Below are 19,150 nucleotides of genomic sequence, written 5' to 3'. Positions count from 1 at the left end.
GAAGAAGCCAACCCTGACAACACCTTCATTTGGAGCTCTGAGCTTCCAGAACTGGGGGGTAATAAATTCCTGCTCTTTAAACAATCCAGTTCGTCGTACTCTATTACTGACAACCCTAGCAAACTAAAGGCAAAAAGTCGCTCAGTCGTGTCCGACTCTTAGCGACCCCATGGACTGCAGCCCACAAGGCTCCTCCGTCCATGGGATTTTCCAGGCAAGAGGACTGGAGTGGGCTGCCATCGCCTTCTCCGGGGAGCCCTCCTTGGGTTACTCATTTTTAGCTGCCACCAGAAAACCTGTATTCCGTTTCGCATCGCCTTTCTTCTGTCGTTGTTCCCTGCTGTTGAATACTTTTAACAACAATATCTACTAACTGAGAAGGGCTCATTTCAAACACACTATCTAATTTCTATAATTTTTTAATCTCTGGAGCACTTTGCATGATGCAGGTCATATTTATCATCCTCAAAGTAATGCAGGGCCCAATAAAATTTTTAGAAAGGGAGAAACTGGCTAAGGAGATCACTGCTTTGGTACTTGGATGTCTGTAGTTTGTCTTTTTAAGCTTCTGATAAACCTGAATTTTCACTTGCTAGAGCCTTATGTTCCTGGAATAAACTTTTAAAACTTGTTTTGTTTTATATAACCATGATGTGGTGACTGGAGACCTACATTTGACTGAAAAGAGCAAGCCACAGCCATGGATAAGACGCGAGAGGCCGGACTCACTTGTCACCTGTAAGTAGAGCTCGCTCCCTTCAGCTGCCATTAAGAAAACAAAAACAAAAACAAAAAAACGCACTTGGTCTCAGATTTTCGCTCTCACTTGTTGGGAGGGGTAGGGTAGCGGGAAGAGAAAGGGTGTGGAGAGTGGGGTGTAAATGAGGAGGCCGCCGCTCCAGAGAGGGCGGGGACAGAGTCCGCCTGAAGGAAAGGCGCTGAACCTGGTTGGTACAGCGGCGCTTCCCCAGACCCACCCGCCGCCCACCCGCCGCTCGGCGAGCTCCGGGCTCGGGCGCAGAGGCCGGCGGCGCGCGGCGCGGAGGGGCGGCGCCGGCAGCGGCCGCCCGGGGGGCGGCAGGCGACCTGCGGGCCGCGCCGGGCCGGGTGGGCTGGCCTGCGGGCGGATGAGCCCCCCGGCCTCGGGTGGGCGGTGGGGAGGCGGCGCGCCGGCGGGGCCCGCCCCGCGCTCCGTGGTCCGCCCGGCCCCGCGCGATGCTGCCTCTCGGCGCCGAGGTCGGCGCGGGGCGCGCCCGCCGCTCGCGGAATGAGGGCGGGCGGCGCGGCGCGCGGCCGGCGGGCGCTGTCTCCGCGAGCCCGGCCCCCGGGGCAGCGGCCCAACCACCTGCACCCGGAAAACGCCAACAAGTAGTTTGTCGTTGGCGCGGGGCGGCTGGGCTGGGCGTCGGGACTCGGTCGGGCTGCCCCGAGCCCCCCGTCCGCTCGGACGCCGGAGCAGCAGCACTTTCCTCTCGGTCTCCTTAAGGTAAGTAGGGGCGGGAGGGCGAGGGGCGGGTTGGCCGGGGAGGCCGTGCAGAGCCCGCGAGGCAGGCATCCCCGCTCCGTTCCGCTCCAGGACTGGAGAGCCGAAGCCCCGGGGAGAGGTGGCTGGGAGGTCGGAAACGGGGACACCGTCGCCAGGACTCCCAACTCCGGGATGCAGGGGGCGTGCCTCCAGCAGCTTTCCCTCGGGGACCCGCCCCACGCGCCCCTCCTCGGGGGCAGCCCCCGACTCTCCACCCGAGAGGCGTCTGTTTCTCTTGCGAAAGGGGGATGGGGTGGGATGCATGGATCACTTCTTCTCTCTAAAATGGATTCTAGTTAGTCGTTTCCTTTCCTAAGTAATAATAATTTTCACAGCAATCATGTGAAAAGAAAACTGGATCAGGAAATTAGGCAGAGGTCTCCTTGGTGAAAGGCACCAGCAGGGACGTTTGTTTTTGCTCCGACTTCTGCGTTCGGTCTATTTGCCTGGCCCGGGAGGGAGAGGAGAGGTGAACCGAGCGCAGGTCGTGCAGAGGGCAGTCCCCGGGAGCCTGGGTGCGGCGGGCCGTCCAGAGTTCCCCGAGGGTACGCGTTTGAGGGGGGCTCGCCGCCCAGCCCGGGGCTCTCTCACCCAGCGCTGTCAAGTTGCCTGGGCACAGAGAACTCCCTGCCTAAGGGAACTGCCTCCCGGAGAGCGTAGGGGGGAAGCGGGTCTCAGTGTGAGGGAGGAAAGGGAGCGGGCCGGGGGAGAGGCTGGGGCGGGGGAGGAAGCCGCGGGAGGACCCCGGAGGGGACAGTGAGGGGCCTGGGGAGAGAGCGGGGGACGTGTAGGGATTGGAAACGGGTTCAGCTCGAGAGAAGGTGAGGGGTGAGAAGATGCGGGAGGCAGAGCTGAGGGAGAAAGGTGTCAGGCTGGGGGAGAGGGGTCGTGAGAGGCCAAGGAAGACGGGGACTGCCGTCCTCAGTTCTCTAGCAGCCTGGCGAGCGCTCAGCGCTGCTTGAGGCGGCTCGGGGCTGGGCGGCGGGCTTCTCCAGGGAGGCCTCTGGGCCCCTCGCCTCCCCGTCCACGCGGCATCTTGGGGCGCTGGGAGTGGGGGCGGGCGTCACAGCGCGGCCCCGCCGGCCGCGCTCTTTAACTGGGCGCTGTGTCCGCCTCCCCCCAGCCATGTCTGAGGCACCGAGATGGGCAAGACCGACAGCAACGAGAGGGTGATCCTCAATGTCGGGGGCACCCGGCACGAAACCTACCGCAGCACCCTCAAGACCCTGCCCGGGACGCGCCTGGCGCTGCTCGCCGCCTCCGAGCCCCAGGCCGACCCGCTGCAGCCGCCGCCCCCCGCGCGCTCGCCGCCGCCGCGCCCGCGCCCGCGGTCCCCCGGGCCGGCCGGCTGCCTGGAGGGCGGCGCGCGCGGCTGCGGCGCCCGCGGCGGCGACCTCCCCGCCGGCGGCGGCCGCGAGTTCTTCTTCGACCGGCACCCGGGCGTCTTCGCCTACGTGCTCAACTACTACCGCACCGGCAAGCTGCACTGCCCGGCCGACGTGTGCGGGCCGCTCTTCGAGGAGGAGCTGGCCTTCTGGGGCATCGACGAGACCGACGTGGAGCCCTGCTGCTGGATGACCTACCGGCAGCACCGCGACGCCGAGGAGGCGCTCGACATCTTCGAGGCCCCCGACCTCCTCGGCGGCGACCCTGGCGACGACGAGGCCCTGGCGGCCAAGAGGCTGGGCATCGAGGACGCCGCGGGCCCGGGGGGCGCAGACGGCAAGTCTGGCCGCTGGAGGAGGCTGCAGCCCCGCATGTGGGCTCTCTTCGAGGACCCCTACTCGTCCAGAGCCGCCCGGGTAAGGCCAGAGGCGCCCCCTTCCCTGCTGCTCCAGCTTCTCCCAACCCCTTCCGAGACGTCCTGATCTCTCAGCAGAGGGCCTGGGGAGCGGGCCGGGGTGTCCAGAATCGGGAGGCCGGGGGCCCATCGCTCAGGGCAGACTCAGGGCCCGCCTCCCTCGTCCCCTTTCTACCCGCCGTTCCCCTCCACCTCCCCGTCCTCTCCTCCTCAACTCAAACCGAGATGTACTTCCCCAGGTGGGACCAGCAGGGCAAATGCCCACTGCTCTGGGCAAGTCTGTTGGAACCTCGTTCTGAAATCGCTACCGCGCTTCATGATGTGGAATTTCTGTTTCTCTTTTATTCCAAACTTTTCTTGAGTTCCGAGGGTCCTCCGGGCCTCCCGATCATCAGGGTTTGATCTTTCCAGGGAGGTCTGACACGCCTGACTCACGCAGAGCAGTGGCCCCACTTAGGGCAGTACAGGGAAACGGAATCTATGTCTGTGGCGGGGCCGGGAGATGAGCAGGTTCATCTTGGAAAGAGAACCTCCTGAATGTCGTCTGGGCCTGTCTCCATCCGAGGGAGAGCAGTGCGGAGTCTGCTTGCCCCAGTGAGCTGACGGGATAGCCCACCTGCACGGTGAATTTTGGAGTCTGTTGTCTTTCCCCTCGTGCTCTGTGTTTTTTTACAGGTTCAATGCCGATTGGACACTTGGGTGATCCTGGTTCAGTGGGGGTCTCTAATTTAGATCGTAGGCAACTTTATTTTATTCTATAGATTTTGATCCCATACTCAATATTTCTTTTCATTTCTAGTTTGAGTGACAGTTTAAATTTAGTCTTTGACACACCAGATTGATTCTTCAAAATCCCAATGAAGAGATGATAAAAGTAACTAGTAATGGTTTCTCTAGTTTTAAAGGAAATGAAATATAAATGACCCCAGATTATGCAGTATGTGAATGGTTTTTAAGTCTATGTGAGAGTGGAGTACTGTATTTAGTTAAATCTTTGCAACTGCATGTGTCTGGTTTGCTTCTGACACCCACCCAGAGAAGATCCTCCTTGGGCAGCATGGGAATAGCTTGAGTTTGGCTCCATCCTCATTATTGTGTTTCCTGCGTGTCAGAAGTCTCTGTCTCTGAGACATGCTGATAACATGTCAGAAGGTGTGCTTCTGATATCACTTTAGAAGTCTGAGCATGTATTTTGTTTGCAATTTGATATAGACTGTCAAAGAGAGAATTTAAAGCATTGCTACTTTTGGGATCTGGTATTTAAGTGCACATATAAATTCTAGTATGTCCATATTCTCATATTTGAATATAGAATTAATAACTTCAACTCTGAGATCTTCCTTTTAAGACCATTCTATGAATTCAGCAAGAGTTGGCATTCAGGAAAAAAAAAGTGCAGACTTGTGTATTTATTTAAGTTGAATTACAGACTCATGACCATTATCTCTGTTGTTTTGGATTCCAGCTGTGTGCCATAGTGCTCTTTCCAATTGGTGACTAAAAAGATAATCTGCATTTGTTTTCAGACTCATCATATAATTTTGTTATTTTATGTGGTATAAAAAACCAGGATGTTTCATTATCTTTATTCATGATAATAAAATGCATTTTTTGGAGGCTAGGTTGCACAGGAAAAGCTTCAAGGCATTCAATTTTTATTACTGCTGTGGAATTTGATTCTATGAATTAATGGTCTAAGGGTAGCCCATTAACTTGAAAATAGTTTTTTAAAAGTCTTACTAAAATTTTACTGTAATAATATTAAGAATTTGACCTGAATCCATTTTAGGTGAGGAAAAGAACACAGATAGATTAGAGATTAATTTAAGGTCAAAGAGCCATTAGAAACAGAATCAGCTGAGAAGGAGAGACCTGGAACATTTCGTTGAGGTCACCTCATGAGGAACCTGTAGTTTGTAGATGAGGAAAATGAAGACTGCAGATGCTAAGTGATGGCCAAGGTCATAGAGCAAGTTATTAGCAAAGCCAAAATTACAGCTGAAGTCTCATGACACCTTCCCCAGGCCCTTTCCACTGCAGCCACTGGTTATAACTGACTATCTGGCTTGTGAAATCTCTGCAGATAGCATTGCTCTGAGATTTAATGCAGCATTAAATCTGTCCTTAGTCTTCTAACTTTGAAAGGTCATGTGTGACATATCTCTGTGTGTGTGTGTGTGTGTGTGTATGCATACATATACATTTTTTTCCAGGTCTTTGGCTGCACTACCCAACTTTAGAGTGCAAATATTGGATTCCATTTTTCTTAAAATGAGCCCTGTTCAAACTTTCGATTTTTTATTGACCAGTTTATATGTAATGTTTTTCCTTTATTTATTTATTTTTTCCAGATTGGCTAACATTTGTGGGGACTTGTCTTCAGAAAAATTCCTTTTCAAATTATTAGGGGTTGCTTAAAAAAAGTACTCAGAAGTCACCATTCTATTTACACGTGATTTAATATTTTTTTATGGACACTTTTAGTTCAGATGATTGACTGACAATATTATCTGACTGGTAAATAGAATTACATTGGGAGGTCACTGGATGAAATTATACTTTTCATGGACATGATTCTAGGAGACATAAAAGCAATTATCAAGTGGTTTGTTTCAGCTGTGGTCTTACTGATGTCATTCTTAATAGAAGTATTTAACTTTTATAAACCCTCTTGCTTTTCATTTTACATTAGTTCATCTTTTATTGATGTACTTGAGATGAACAATTTTAACTGTGCAAATTCTGTTTTCAATTTGTTATACTTGCTTCATCATTGTCCTTATCCTTTCCCAGTATTGAGGAGAGTGACTTGATTATATAGTAGATTTGTTTCACTTCCTACTTTTATAGTCTAAAGTGGCAGACTGAAACAACAGTGATAGGAACTAGATAATTAATTGAATTTTACAACATTGTATTTTTGCCTTTTGTTTTGGTTGACATTTCCCCTCCTCTGTTGCTTTTAATTTATGATGTAAATACATATTTGAGCAGTCTAAATTGTTCAGGTTAACTTGGTAAATAAGTTTATATTTTACATTTATGAATTGTATCCTTAAAAATATATTAGAAAATTATAAAACTTTAAATATAAGTTGTCATGGAAACCTGTTGTGGAGAAAATGAGATTTGGAAAGAAGAGAGATTATCCTGTTGATGGCATTGAATGATATTTACAAATAGTAAAAAGCATTTTAAATGGTTTTATTCCCACAGAATTACTAAAATATACTCCTTAAAACTATTAAAATTTAAATTTGAATATCTAGAATTGGATTCAGAATCGCATATATGTAGTTTGCTTTTTATGGGAGATTTTTTCCTCTACCGCAAAGTACAAAACAGGAAAGGAATGATCTAAATAACTATTTTTTAGGTTTAGATATAACATTTAATTTTTAAAAATGCAACTGAACTGAATTGAAGGACTTAACCGCAGAGTACAAAACAGGAAAGGAATGATCTAAATAACTATTTTTTAGGTTTAGATATAGCATTTAATTTTAAAAAATGCAACTGAACTGAACTGAAGGACAATTTAAATGAAGTCGCTAAGTCGTGTCCGACTCTTTGCGACCCCATGGACAGTAGCCAACCAGGCTCCTCTGTCCATGGGATTTTCTAGGCAAGAATACCGGAGTGGGTTGCCATTTCCTTCTCTAGGGGATCTTCCTGACCCAGGGATTGAACCCGGGTCTCCCGCATTGTATGCAGACGCTTTAGTGTCTGAGCCACCCGGGAAGTCTCTTAGTCATGTCCAAATCTTTGCGACCCCATGGACTATAAAATTCATGGAATTTTCCAGGCCAGAATACTGGAGTGGGTATCTGTTCGCTTCTCCAGGGAATCTTCCCAACCCAAGGATCGAACCCAGGTCTCTCACATTGCAGGTGGATTCTTTACCAGCTGAGCCATCAGGGAAGACTTCCCTGGTGGCTCAGACGGTAAAGTGTCTGCCTACAATTCGGGAGACCCTGGTTCAATCCAAGATGTCCTAGAGAAACAAATGGCAACCCACTGCAGTATTCTGGCCTGGAAAATCCCGTGGACGGAGAAGCCTGGTAGGCTACAGTCCATGGGGTCACAAAGAGTCGGACATGAATGAGCAATTTCACTTCACTTCACAAGGACAGTTTGAGTCATACATTAAGATTAAAGAAAGAAAACGTTTTAATTCTTGTTTTGTGAGCCTTGTCCAGTTAAAAGAAATAATGGCCAAATAAAGCTTGTTTGTAAAATATTGTTGTTAATTATTAAAATTTTAGAATTTTATTTAGTCAATTAATATTGTTTCTGCAGTCATTGTAGACCAGTAACTCTATATATAAGATACTAGGAGTGCGTGAGCAGATATAGTACTTTGCCCTCAGTAAGCTCACCACTCTATTTATAATAAAATATTTCCTAAAACATTATCTATTCAATTAAAAGTACAACAAAATAACAAGCAAAATTCCAGATATACTAAAGATGTTTCCCGTAAAAAAATACCAAAACTCATGTGGAAATGTTGCTTGAGACGTGCAGGAAAATACTGCATTTAGAAATGGGGATCTTGGTAATCTCTGGTGGTCCACTGGTTAGGAGAAACTGGGGCTCAATACCTGATAGGGCAACTAAAATCCTGGAATCTGTGGGATGTGGCAAAAAAAAAAAAAAAAGAAACGACAGTTTTATGCTTTTGTTAGTCTTTATTTTATTATGAAAGTGTTAGGCTTTTTCAGCCTTGATTTTTCTGTTTTCAGAGTGATTTATAGGCTCTCTCTGCAATATTACTGAAGAGTAGGAGACCAGCTGTACTTACATCTAACAACTGAATTATCTGCAGAGCAAACAACTGAATTATTTACAGTGTGTTCCAGTGTCTTCATCCCTTCTATTTTAATTAAAAGTTTGTTGTTGTTTGTTCAGTCACTAAGTTATGTCTGACTCTTTGCGACCCCATGGACTGCAGCTTGCCAGGCTTCTCTGTCCTTCACTATCTTCCAGTGTTTGCTCAGTTTCATTTCTTTTGAGTCGGTGATGCTATCTAACCATCTTTTTAATCTCACAATTAAAAGTTATGGTCAACCACATGACAATGCAAATCCAGACTTCAGACCCCTAAGAAGAGTTTGCTGTTAAGAGTCTGGTGTATTTGCATATATAAGCATCTCAGTCTCCCTTGACTTTTTCCAGGCCACTATTTATATAGTTCACACATATATTTAATTTTATTCATATATTCTGAGCATTGGACAAGATTAGAGAGTGCCTCATAGAGGGATGGTATCCGGAGGGAGGTGGGAGGGGAGTTCAGGATGGGGAACACATCTACACCCGGGGTGGATTCATGTAAATGTATGGTAAAACCAATACAATATTGTAAAGTAATTAGCCTCCAATTAAAATAAATAAACTAAAAAAAAAGAAAAAAAAAGAAAATATACATTTAAAAATCAAAAAAATAAAAATAAAAAAGCAAGTAACTTTAGTAGAACTGTATTTTTGGTAGTGTATTTGACCCCAGACTAGGTGACCTAATCCATTGCTGGGGCATTATCATGCCAAAGGTGAATAGTTGGACAGTTTATGTATTTTTTTTTCTGTTAAATTTTCCCAAGAGCTCATTTGTAGACCTGCATTGACAGAACTAAATGAGAGTCAGAGAAATTTTTCTTCTCTGTCAAGAAGTTTATTTTCAAAGCAACTGAAAATGAAGAAATGTGTAGTTTTATAAAAAATGCAGGTCAACCTTTCCCATTTAGAAATATGTGTCATTACTATTTATTTTAACTACTGCAAAGAAAGTAAATGCAGTTTTCAGATCTCATTTTTATTTTCAAATTCTGAATCATTTACCCTTTTTTATTATGGCAACCTTTAAAAATGTATCTGAATGAAATCGTAAAGAGCACTAAAGGACTGATATAGTATAAACACAGATCCCTATAAGGAAACATATAATGGCAAGATAATCTAAACTGTAACCATCAGTGGATTATATAAACTTGATCCTGTTCTTTCTGAAGTATGAAGGGCTTTTCTTTTGGGAAAGCAGTCAAGGTTTTTCTATGACAGGATAGCATTGCCTTTTGCTTATAGTTTGAAGGGTGGTGATTAATGTTACTACTCTGTAGTCAGTATTTTCACAGAAAGTGCCTAAACCGTGGGTGTTGGGAGGAGAAGAGAGTAGCAGTGGAGAATACATGGAAGGAGCATTGGAAAAATGCCTGAGTTGGAATCCGTGAGCCCTAGGCACTAACTCTGATTTCACAGCTAGCTGTGTGACCTTTGGCTTTAGTTTGAAAGAAAAAATGGGGATGACACATTGGACTAGGTAAGTATTCAAACTTCTTTCCAGCTCCAAGATTTTGAAGTTTAGAGGAAAAAACAAGGACAGTGACTGCTAAAAATCCCTGGGTAGGGGAAAGAGCGTGTCTGCACTCATTTTGATTGTCCTCTAGGGACCATCACACTAATAAGGTAAACTAGTATGGATTTCTCTTGTTTGTTTTTTTTGTTTTGATTTTAACTTTCTGCCCTTTTCTTTTCCTACAGCTGTTGGGTAGCTGCTGCTCTGGTTACCATAGAAACAGGTTGGCTCCTTGCTTCCTGTTTCCATTGAAAACAGCTTTCTTTCAACCACATATTGATCTCAGGAAGTCATTTTGCTGTGGCTCTGTCATGAAACCCATAAAGATGATTGGCTCTGTCATTTTCTAAGATTCAGTACAGGTGTATACCCATCCACCCACTAGGGTAACTGATTAGGTAATCTCAGTTTTATTTCCATTTGAAAAGTGCCTTGTCAAAGACACCAGCCTTTCCCCCTTCCCATATCTTGTACAGAAGGGAAAGTCTTATTCACTTGAGGATTTACAGATATGCCTAACACATTTAAGTGTTTACCAAATAGTGTCAAATTATTCAGTTCTAATCTTTTTCATAACTCATTCAATCAGGATAAGCATAGAGAATAGTATGCTGTCTAGCACACTTTGTAAGTTTGTGTTTTAATGTACTCACTAATGAAGAATATTTCAAGAGAAAAATATATATGTATTATATACTGTACCCTATATCTCTTTTGAGAAAAAATAGTTTATTTCAGCCTATACATGTTTACATAAAGAAGATAAATTCACTATCATAATGTAGATACATATTCTGTGTTTATATATATTTATAAAATGTTTATATGGATAAGTGAAGGAAGAGACTCATGGGAATATGGCTTAAAGTTTTGATTGAGAATATTCCTGTGTGAGCATCCGTGTATTATATATTATGTGGTATATAATCTTTGAATGTGGCCTCCCTAATGGCTCAGTGGTAAAGAATCCACCCACCAATGCAGATGCAGGTTCGATCCCTGGGTCGGGAAGATCCCCTGGAGGAGGAAATGGCAACCCACTCCAGTATTCTTGCCTGGGAAATCCCATGGACAGAGGAGCCTGGCAGGTACAGTCCATGGGGTCACAGAGAGTTGGATGCGACTGAGCATGCACACCACCACATCACACCATCCTTCAATGATATTGGTATGTATAACAGACTTGTATTGTTCATGAGACTTAGAATTGGAAGGAAACTGGTGATAGAAGGAAACTGGTCACTGTGGAAGGAAACCTGACACAGTGACCTTAAATCACAAAAAAAGCAGCAGACTGTTCATAGCCATGGCTAGTCAGTCACAGTAGCAGGATTGGAATTTAGACCTTCTGACTCCCGGCACTCTTCCCATTCCATCTCGATTGCTTAGTCTGGATTGGGTTTAATATCAGGTGCACAGATTTTAGCTTTCAGAAAGTGGCAAGCCTGTTGGAAATAGTTGGGGTAGGGTCTATCCTCTTCAATGTCCTGTTGTTCAACAATAGCAGGGAAATTGTCACTATCTTTATTACTCTCTTTCCAGATACCCTCCAGATGCATCTTTCCATTGCTGCCTTCTCTACCAGGTCTACATCTTAATGTTCTACTACCATTAAAACATCAAAACTAATCTGCCCTTTTTTTTCCACTTACCTCCTATCTTATCCCTTTATCCTTGTGTGTGTGTCTTTTGTAATATGTTTTTCTACTTTTGTTGGCTTTATTGCTTTTGGAATTTTTAAATGCAACCCTCGTTCAACCTATTGGTGATGGTTAATGTTTTATAGAACATTCTCTTCACACATGTAACTAACCAGATCATGATTGGGTTTCAGTTCAGTTCAGTCATTCAGTCGTGTCCGACTCTTTGCGACCCCATGAATCACAGCACGCCAGGCCTCCCTGTCCATCACCAACTTCCACAGTTTACTCAAACTCATGTCCATTGAGTTGGCGATGCCATCCAGCCATCTCATTCTCTGTCGTCCCCTTCTCCTCCTGCCTTCACTCTTTCCCAGCATCAGGGTCTTTTCTAGTGAGTCAGTTCTTCGCATCTGGTGGCCAAAGTATTAGAGTTTCAGCTTCAGCATCAGTCCTTCAAATGAACACCCAGGACTGATCTCCTTTAGAATGGACTGGTTGGATCTCCTTGCAGTCCAAGGGACTCTCGAGTCTTCTCCACACCACAGTTCAAAAGCATTAATTCTTTGGCACTTAGCTTTCTTTATAGTCCAACTCTCATATCCATACATGACTACTGGAAAAACCATAGCTTTGACTAGACGGACCTTTGTTGACAAAGTAGTGTCTCTGCTTTTTAATATGCTGTCTAGGTTGATCATCACTTTCCTTCCTAGGAGCAAGTGTCTTTTAATTTAATGGCTGCAGTCACCATCTGCTGTGATTTTGAGCCCAATGTTTTGGTTGTGTATACCCAGGGATAACTGGTAAATTAGAGTGAAGATGGTTGAAGCTGTTTTTATGATCTAAAATGAGATTTATGTTTTTGTGAGATTAGTAAATACAAGACTAAAAAACTTTTCCTTCAACTTTCTTTAGTAGATAGTCAGCCAAAAGTAGTGCTTCCTTCCCTATTGGTGGAATGTAAAGCAGCCTTATAATTTTGTGTGTGTTTGAGAGAAGGCATTTTATAGGAGTCAAACAGAAGAAGTTGCTGGTAGTATTGTGGAAAAAATTACTCCATAACTGCTATGGTTACTTGACTGACCTTTTCTTCTGAAAGCTCATAATGATAGAGACAGCTGTGTAACTTGACGTTTCCTCCATGTTCATGTATTCAGTTCAGTTCAGTTCAGTTCAGTCACTCAGTCGTGTCTGACTCTCTGCGACCCCATGAATCAGCACGCCAGGCCTCCCTGTCCATCACCAACTCCCAGAGTTCACTCAAACTCATGTCCATCGAGTTGGTGATGCCATCCAGCCATCTCATTCTCTGTCGTCCCCGTCTCCTCCCACCCCCAATCCCTCCTAGCATCAGACTCTTTTCCAGTGAGTCAACTCGTCGCATGAGGTGGCCAAAGTATTGGAGTATTAAGAAAACCCTATGCAGACACCTCAGTGTCTTAATTTACTGTTTGAAGACACTGGTGGATTTTCTGTCAGAACTTAGAGCTTTGCCATTTCTGCATTTGACAACATTGTTGATATCTTTAAAAACTGGAGCAAAAGTCAAGACAGCCCTTCCTGGCAAATGTTCTGTGAGTTAGTCTCAGCAGTGGAAGATGTTCTCCTTCTAGTTGTCTCTATGGAGAAAGTCTCAGTGATGAGAATATGTCCCTTTTGGCCACTGATATTCTCTTCCTTTATGCCAAAACTGTTCAGAATTTTAAAGTCATTCATTAAATGATAAAATGCAAAAACTTTTTTATATAAAGTGATTCTAAATAATATTGTCAAGATATCCAAATGATACTATTAATTCTAAACTTAAGACGACATGTTGATGTAAAATCTATTTGGATGAATAAAAGGGCCTGGCGGGCTATAATCCATGGGATTGCAAAGAGTCAGACACGACCGAGCAACTGTCACTTTCACTTTTCAGTTATTCCTAGAGCATCTTGTCTGATTGGGTTCAATGAAAGGGCCAAGGATTATTCACAATTTCTGTAAATTTTGTGTCTTGTTTGTACATTTTGCTACATAAATTCAGATATGGGGTTGCTTATTTTTATATTTATTGATTGAGGATAAAATGTCATTTGCTTATAGTGAATATTATATAATAACTGTATTGGAAACAATGTCAAAGTAATGGCATTGGAAACAATAGCAAAAGGAAGCTTCCTTACTATATAAATTTGGATAAAATTTATATTTAGGAAAGCAGAACAATACATCATTACAGTTTGATTTATTGTTTCAATTGTCCTACTTCCCTCTTGAGGTGAACAGTGAGAGGGCAATTATGAAAATTATCATAATATTCTTAGTGAGACCCATCTTTCATATATGAATTGAGTAGGAAATGGACAGAACAGAGGTTTAGCTAGCCCTGTTTTTGTGCCAAGAGATTCTAAAGTACCAAGTAGACTTTTTTTTAAAGCTACAACTTTACTATCAGGCCTGAGTGAGCTATCAGGGTTACATAAAATGATTAATGGGTGTATCAAAGTTGAAAAACCATCATATTTGTGTCACGATGGAGAAGCATTTGTGAACTTATACTTAATCCCCAGGTTCAAAATGGTGTTCACTGTGCTTTGATATTTAGAGTACAATGTTAGAGATACAAAATTCATGCCAAGCAATGAAATCACATGTATTTTAATGCACTAATAGGCTTCAGTGACATTGAAAATAGATTAGTCTCAATTCAAAAACAGGGTTCTTTAATTGTTCCACTTTTTTATGAGAGTCCACTGCTCAGTTTTTAGTTGTAATATGTGCATACTATCAGTTCTTTAGTTTTTTAAAATTTAGTTATTGTTTTCAATACCTATTCATTTTTTCTATTTATGTATTAATCATTGATTTAATTCATCTCAAATTTGTCTATCTTTAGTTTTGAGTACTTGACTGTGCTTCAGTGCTGAGTTTCTTTGTTTGCAACCTTTTCTGTTTCCTCTGCCTTGGCTTGCATTGCCTCAGTTCAGTTCAGCCACTCAGTTGTATCCGACTCTTTGCGACCCCATGGACTGTAGCATGCCAGGCTTCCCTGTCCATCACCAACTCCTGGAGCTTACTCAGACTCATGTCCATTGAGTCAGTGATGCCAACCATGAGTCAGTTCTTCACATCAGGAGGCCAAAGTATTGGAGCTTCAGCATCAGTCCTTGCAATGAATATTCGGGACTGATCGCATTGCTTAGTTGATGAATAATGTGCTAGGTATTAATACATTTCTCTCAGTTAAACCAACTGGAGGAGAACCAAGCCTCCAAGATGAAAGTTGTCAAATGCTTTTGAATCTCTCTGCTGACAGTTCTTGGGTTTTAACTACTGGCCAAAACTAGGTTAGTACAGAGAAAGTAAGGGTTAAAATTTGTTATTTACCTTCAAGACGCTTGTGTTCTATTGGAAAAGAACAACTGTCTGTCCATGGTTACAGTATAATGCAGTAAAACTATAATAGAGATATTGGCATACTGTGGACACACAGATTGGGAGAGTCCCACTGTCCTATAAAGAGGAGATGAGATTTCTATAGTTAACATGCAAGAGATATGTCTTCCAGCAGTCAAGGGTTAGGACAACAGAGTAGTGTGCAAACATGAGGGCTTGACACAGAGTACTATGCCATGTCATAAGAGGTAATAAAAGGACCAGAATGCAGGAGAACAGGTTTGAAAGGAAGTGAGGGCCTCTGGCTTTATAACTGAGATTTTTCTGATGAGATGGATGTTTAGTCCAGGGCAGGAATGTTATCTCATGTATTTGAAAATAGTGGTTCGAACAACAGACTGGTTCCAAATAGGAAAAGGAGTACGTCAAGGTTGTATATTGTCACCCTGCTTATTTAACTTTATGCAGAATACATCATGAGGAACACTGGGCTGGAAAAAGCACAGGCTGGAATCAAGATTGCTGGGAGAAATATCAATGACCTCAGATATGCAGATGACACTACCCTTATGGCAGAAAGTGAAGAGGAACTCAAAAGCCTCTTGAGTAAAGTGAAAGAGGAGAGTGAAAAGGTTGGCTTGAAGCTCAACATTCAGAAAACAAAGATCATGGCATCTGGTCCCATCACTTCATGGGAAATAGATGGGAAAACAGTGGAAACAGTGTCAGACTTTAATTTTTTGGGCTCCAAAATCACTGCAGATGCTGATTGCAGCCATGAAATTAAAACACGCTTACTCCTTGGAAGGAAAGTTATGACCAACGTAGACAGTGTATTAAAAAGCAGAGACATTACTTTGTCAACAAAGGTCCATCTAGTCAAGGCTATGGTTTTTCCCGTAGTCATGTATGGATGTGAGAGTTGGACTGTGAAGAAAGCTGATCACCGAAGAATTGATGCATTTAAACTGTGGTGCTGGAGAAGACTCTTGAGAGTCCCTTGTACTGCAAGGAGATCCAACCAGTCCATTCTGGGGGAGATCAATCCTGGGTGTTCATTGGAAGGACTGCTGCTAAAGCTGAAACTCCAATACTTTGGCCACCTCATGGGAAGAGTTGACTCACTGGAAAAGACTCTGATGCTGGGAAGGATTGGGGGCGGGAGGAGAAGGGGACGACAGAGAATGAGATGGCTGGATGGCATCACCAACTCGATTGACATGAGTCTGAGTGAACTCTGGGAGTTGGTGATGGACAGGGAGGCCTGGCGTGCTGTGATTCGTGGGGTCGCGGAGAGTCGGACACGACTGAGCAACTGAACTGAACTGAACCACTTAGATAGTGGTTCTGAAACTTAGATGTGCCTGGCAATAGCTTGAGATGATGACTAGCATTTTGACTTCCCAGGTGTCACTCCATAGGATTTGGATAGGATTCAGATAGGATGAACATCTTTGGCATTGTAGCTGGCAACTGAGCCAGTTCATGTCAGTACTGTGATGTGACTGCTGACAAAGCAAATACAGTTTAACATTTAAATAGGGTAATAATCATGCTTGAACCAATATTTCCCAAAGTGTGTTTTCTAGATCTGTAGCAGTCCAGAATGTTAACAGGTGTTGCCCTCAAAAGAGTTCCATAGACAGATGAATTTGGAAACTAATTTAAAATAAAGATTTTTAACTAGATTTTTGTTTTTCAATTTGTCTTCTTCTTGATATTTTACTACATCTCTCTTTCAGAGCAGAGAGTTAAAATACTAGCTGACAGTTGGTTTTGAGACAGGAGGGAATTAATGCGGAGGACTGAAATCAGTTCACTGAGTTTGAATCCTGACTGTACCACTTGCCTGCTGTGTCACTTTCACAGTGTCGCTTCTTTACGCCTCCCTCTTTTCATCTGGACTGGAAGGAGAATAATTGTATCTGACTCAAAGAATTGTTATGAGGGAGGGTTGTGCATATTCATGTTCGGAAGCCAGCATGGAGTCTAGTTTTCTCCGTTTTCGCTGTGTCGTTATTACTGTTATCATCACCATCACAATCGTCACTGTTCCTTATGCCAGGCACTGGTTATTTGAGAGGGATTGTGTAGTTGCATAGAGTACCTTAAGGGAACATTCTAGCATTTAGACTGTTCGTAAAAAAGTAAGTTGTCTATTGCTGAGGTGTTTTCATGTATGAATATTAGATAGCTATCTGGGGAATTGTAGGAATAATTCTATTCCACATGAATAAATGGTAATTAATTAGAACAATACCTAACATGTATATATCCTATACCAAGCATTTTACAAGTAGTACGGTAATGGTTTATTTCCTGCCTTTCAGCAGCTGTAGTGCCCTGGAAGAGAACAAAAGACAGGAAATGGAAGTGCAGGGTCAGGAGAGCCCCGGTAGAAGTCACCGTAGTCTTGCCAAGGTTGCGGAAAAGCTTCCTGGAAGAAATACACCTGTCTTGGTACCAGAGGCTGAAGAGGAGATAGCCAGACTTTTTAAAGAGAAAAGCTGAAATAAAATCCTAAAGGGGAAAGAAGGCAAGGCCTGTGCAAGACACTGTAGCCTTGTGTAAGGGATGTAGAGGTGTTGCCCGAAACGAGTTGAGGTTGGATCCAAAGCCTTGGCAAGCTCTGTTGAAAAGGTCTGGTCTTTTCTCTGGGACTGGAGAGCTTTGGAAGGATTTTAAGCAGAGCAGTGGCATGCATCTTTGTAATTGGGACTATTATTCTGAAGTATTTATACTTGAAGACAGGATTGGGCTGGGGAAAACGAGTGCAAGTTTGTCACAAGAGCTACAGTTTATCATGTGAGTGCGGTAACCCAGGTATGAGATACTAAGAAGTGAAATTGTTAGTCACCGAGTTGTGTCTGACTCTTTGCGACCCCATGGACTATAGCCCACCAGGCTCCTCTGTCCATGGGATTCTCCAGGCAAGACTACTGGAAAAGATACTTACCATTTCATCCTCCTGGGGATCTTCCTGACCCAGGGATTGAACCCAGGTCTCCTGCATTACAGGCAGATTTTTTACCATCTGAGCCACCAGCCCAAGAAATACTGGTGATCTTAATTAAAACAGTGGCCAGATGGGTGAAGTGAAATGAAGACAGTTAAAGTGGAAATGCTTATTAATTAGGTGCCATTTGAATAAGGCAGAGAGAAGTCAGGAATGTCTCCCTAGCTTCTGTTTGCCCAATGGCACAAGACAACCTTTATGACTTTTTTCTAATTCAAGAGTCAGTGGTTATATGATTTGAGAAATCAGTAGTTATTCTTTTATGGATTTAACACTGTAGTATTTTGTATTATGTTTTGTGATTTTTCTTTTATATTTCAGTACTAATTACTCAGTTATTAATAGCTATTTCATAGATTTTATTGTCATGAAATTAGATGCAGAGTATGCCCCTTAAAATTTTTGGTTGCAGTAATTCACCATCATAAAAGATGGTGAGGAATAAGTGCTCTCTAAAAGAAATGTCAGCTTTGTCTTGCTGTATATTATTTTGGTTTCATGCCCAAGAAAATAATGTCAATTTTTGCATAATTTTTGTGAAATGTAACTGACTCATTCAATATAGTAGTTCATGTAGATTCCAAAGCTAGAAGCTTAAATTGAACTAGGGATTGAAAAGTCCCAATGAGATTCTGTGGTGTTTGGAAAGTTGTTTTCAAAAAATATTTCCTCTAGATAAAGTCCAGGAAGGAGCAAAGGTAGTGAGGAAGGAAAAAAATGGGAACAGGCACCAAAGGAATTAAACTGGGAAGAATGTGGTGAGTTCAGATCCAAGCCAGAGTAGCTCCTTCTAAAGCATTACTGTACCATGCCATTTTCTTGCTTACAAGCCTGTTACCCTTTTCCAGTGGCTACATATTAAAACATTTTTCTTAGCCTGGCTTTCCAGAATCTGCCCATCATCTACAAATGCAATAATAGCGCTCACAACTCTACTGCTCAGACAGCATGCTTTGCCATTCCTGGGTGTAAGAGATGTGTTCACAGTGTTCTGCGTTTTTGTGCACTGTTCTCACAGCTTGAACTCTCTGCTTCTTGATTTTACATGTTGATTCAGTCATCTTCCAGTAGTTTGTAAAATTATCAAGTCTTGCGTGGCACCTTCTAAACCCTTTCGAAAGCAGTTTGTTTTCTGCTCTGAGTTTCTGTATCACTTTGTAGCTACAGTATCTTAGCATTTAATTGGCTGTATTAGTTTCCCCAAGCTGTTGTAGCTAACTGCCACAAACTTGAAGACTTGAAACAACAGAATTCATTCTCTTATGGCTCTGCAGGCTAAAAGGCTGAAGTCCTGGCCTCAGCAGACTTTGTTCCTCCGGGGATTTTGAGGGAAAAGCCCGCTGGCAGTTCTCCTGGGCGCCTCAGTTTCTAGCTGTGTCACCAGTCTCTGCCACCATTTTGACGAGATAATTGTCCTGCTGTGTCTCAG

The 19,150-nt window shown here is 43.5% G+C and overlaps 1 protein-coding gene across 1 annotated transcript in view; it reads left to right on the top strand.

Annotated features, from left to right (window-relative positions):
• Window positions 1-1,250: 1,250 nt before the first annotated feature.
• The window catches only part of KCNC2 (potassium voltage-gated channel subfamily C member 2), a 240,620-nt gene continuing 222,720 nt past the window's right edge, over window positions 1,251-19,150 (top strand). The window contains exons 1-2 of the mRNA XM_088836803.1: window positions 1,251-1,486; window positions 2,649-3,327. Coding sequence (XP_088692929.1) covers window positions 2,668-3,327 — 660 coding nt within the window. The 5' untranslated portion in view covers window positions 1,251-1,486; window positions 2,649-2,667. The remainder of the gene's footprint in view (window positions 1,487-2,648; window positions 3,328-19,150) is intronic.

This window comes from Moschus berezovskii, chromosome 6 (genome assembly GCF_049115385.1).
Source record: "Moschus berezovskii isolate FMDL1 chromosome 6, NW_MosBer_1.0, whole genome shotgun sequence".
Taxonomy (NCBI): domain Eukaryota; kingdom Metazoa; phylum Chordata; class Mammalia; order Artiodactyla; family Moschidae; genus Moschus; species Moschus berezovskii.
The sequence above is the reverse complement of the archived record's forward strand: the minus strand, read 5'-3'. Positions and strand labels throughout refer to the sequence as shown.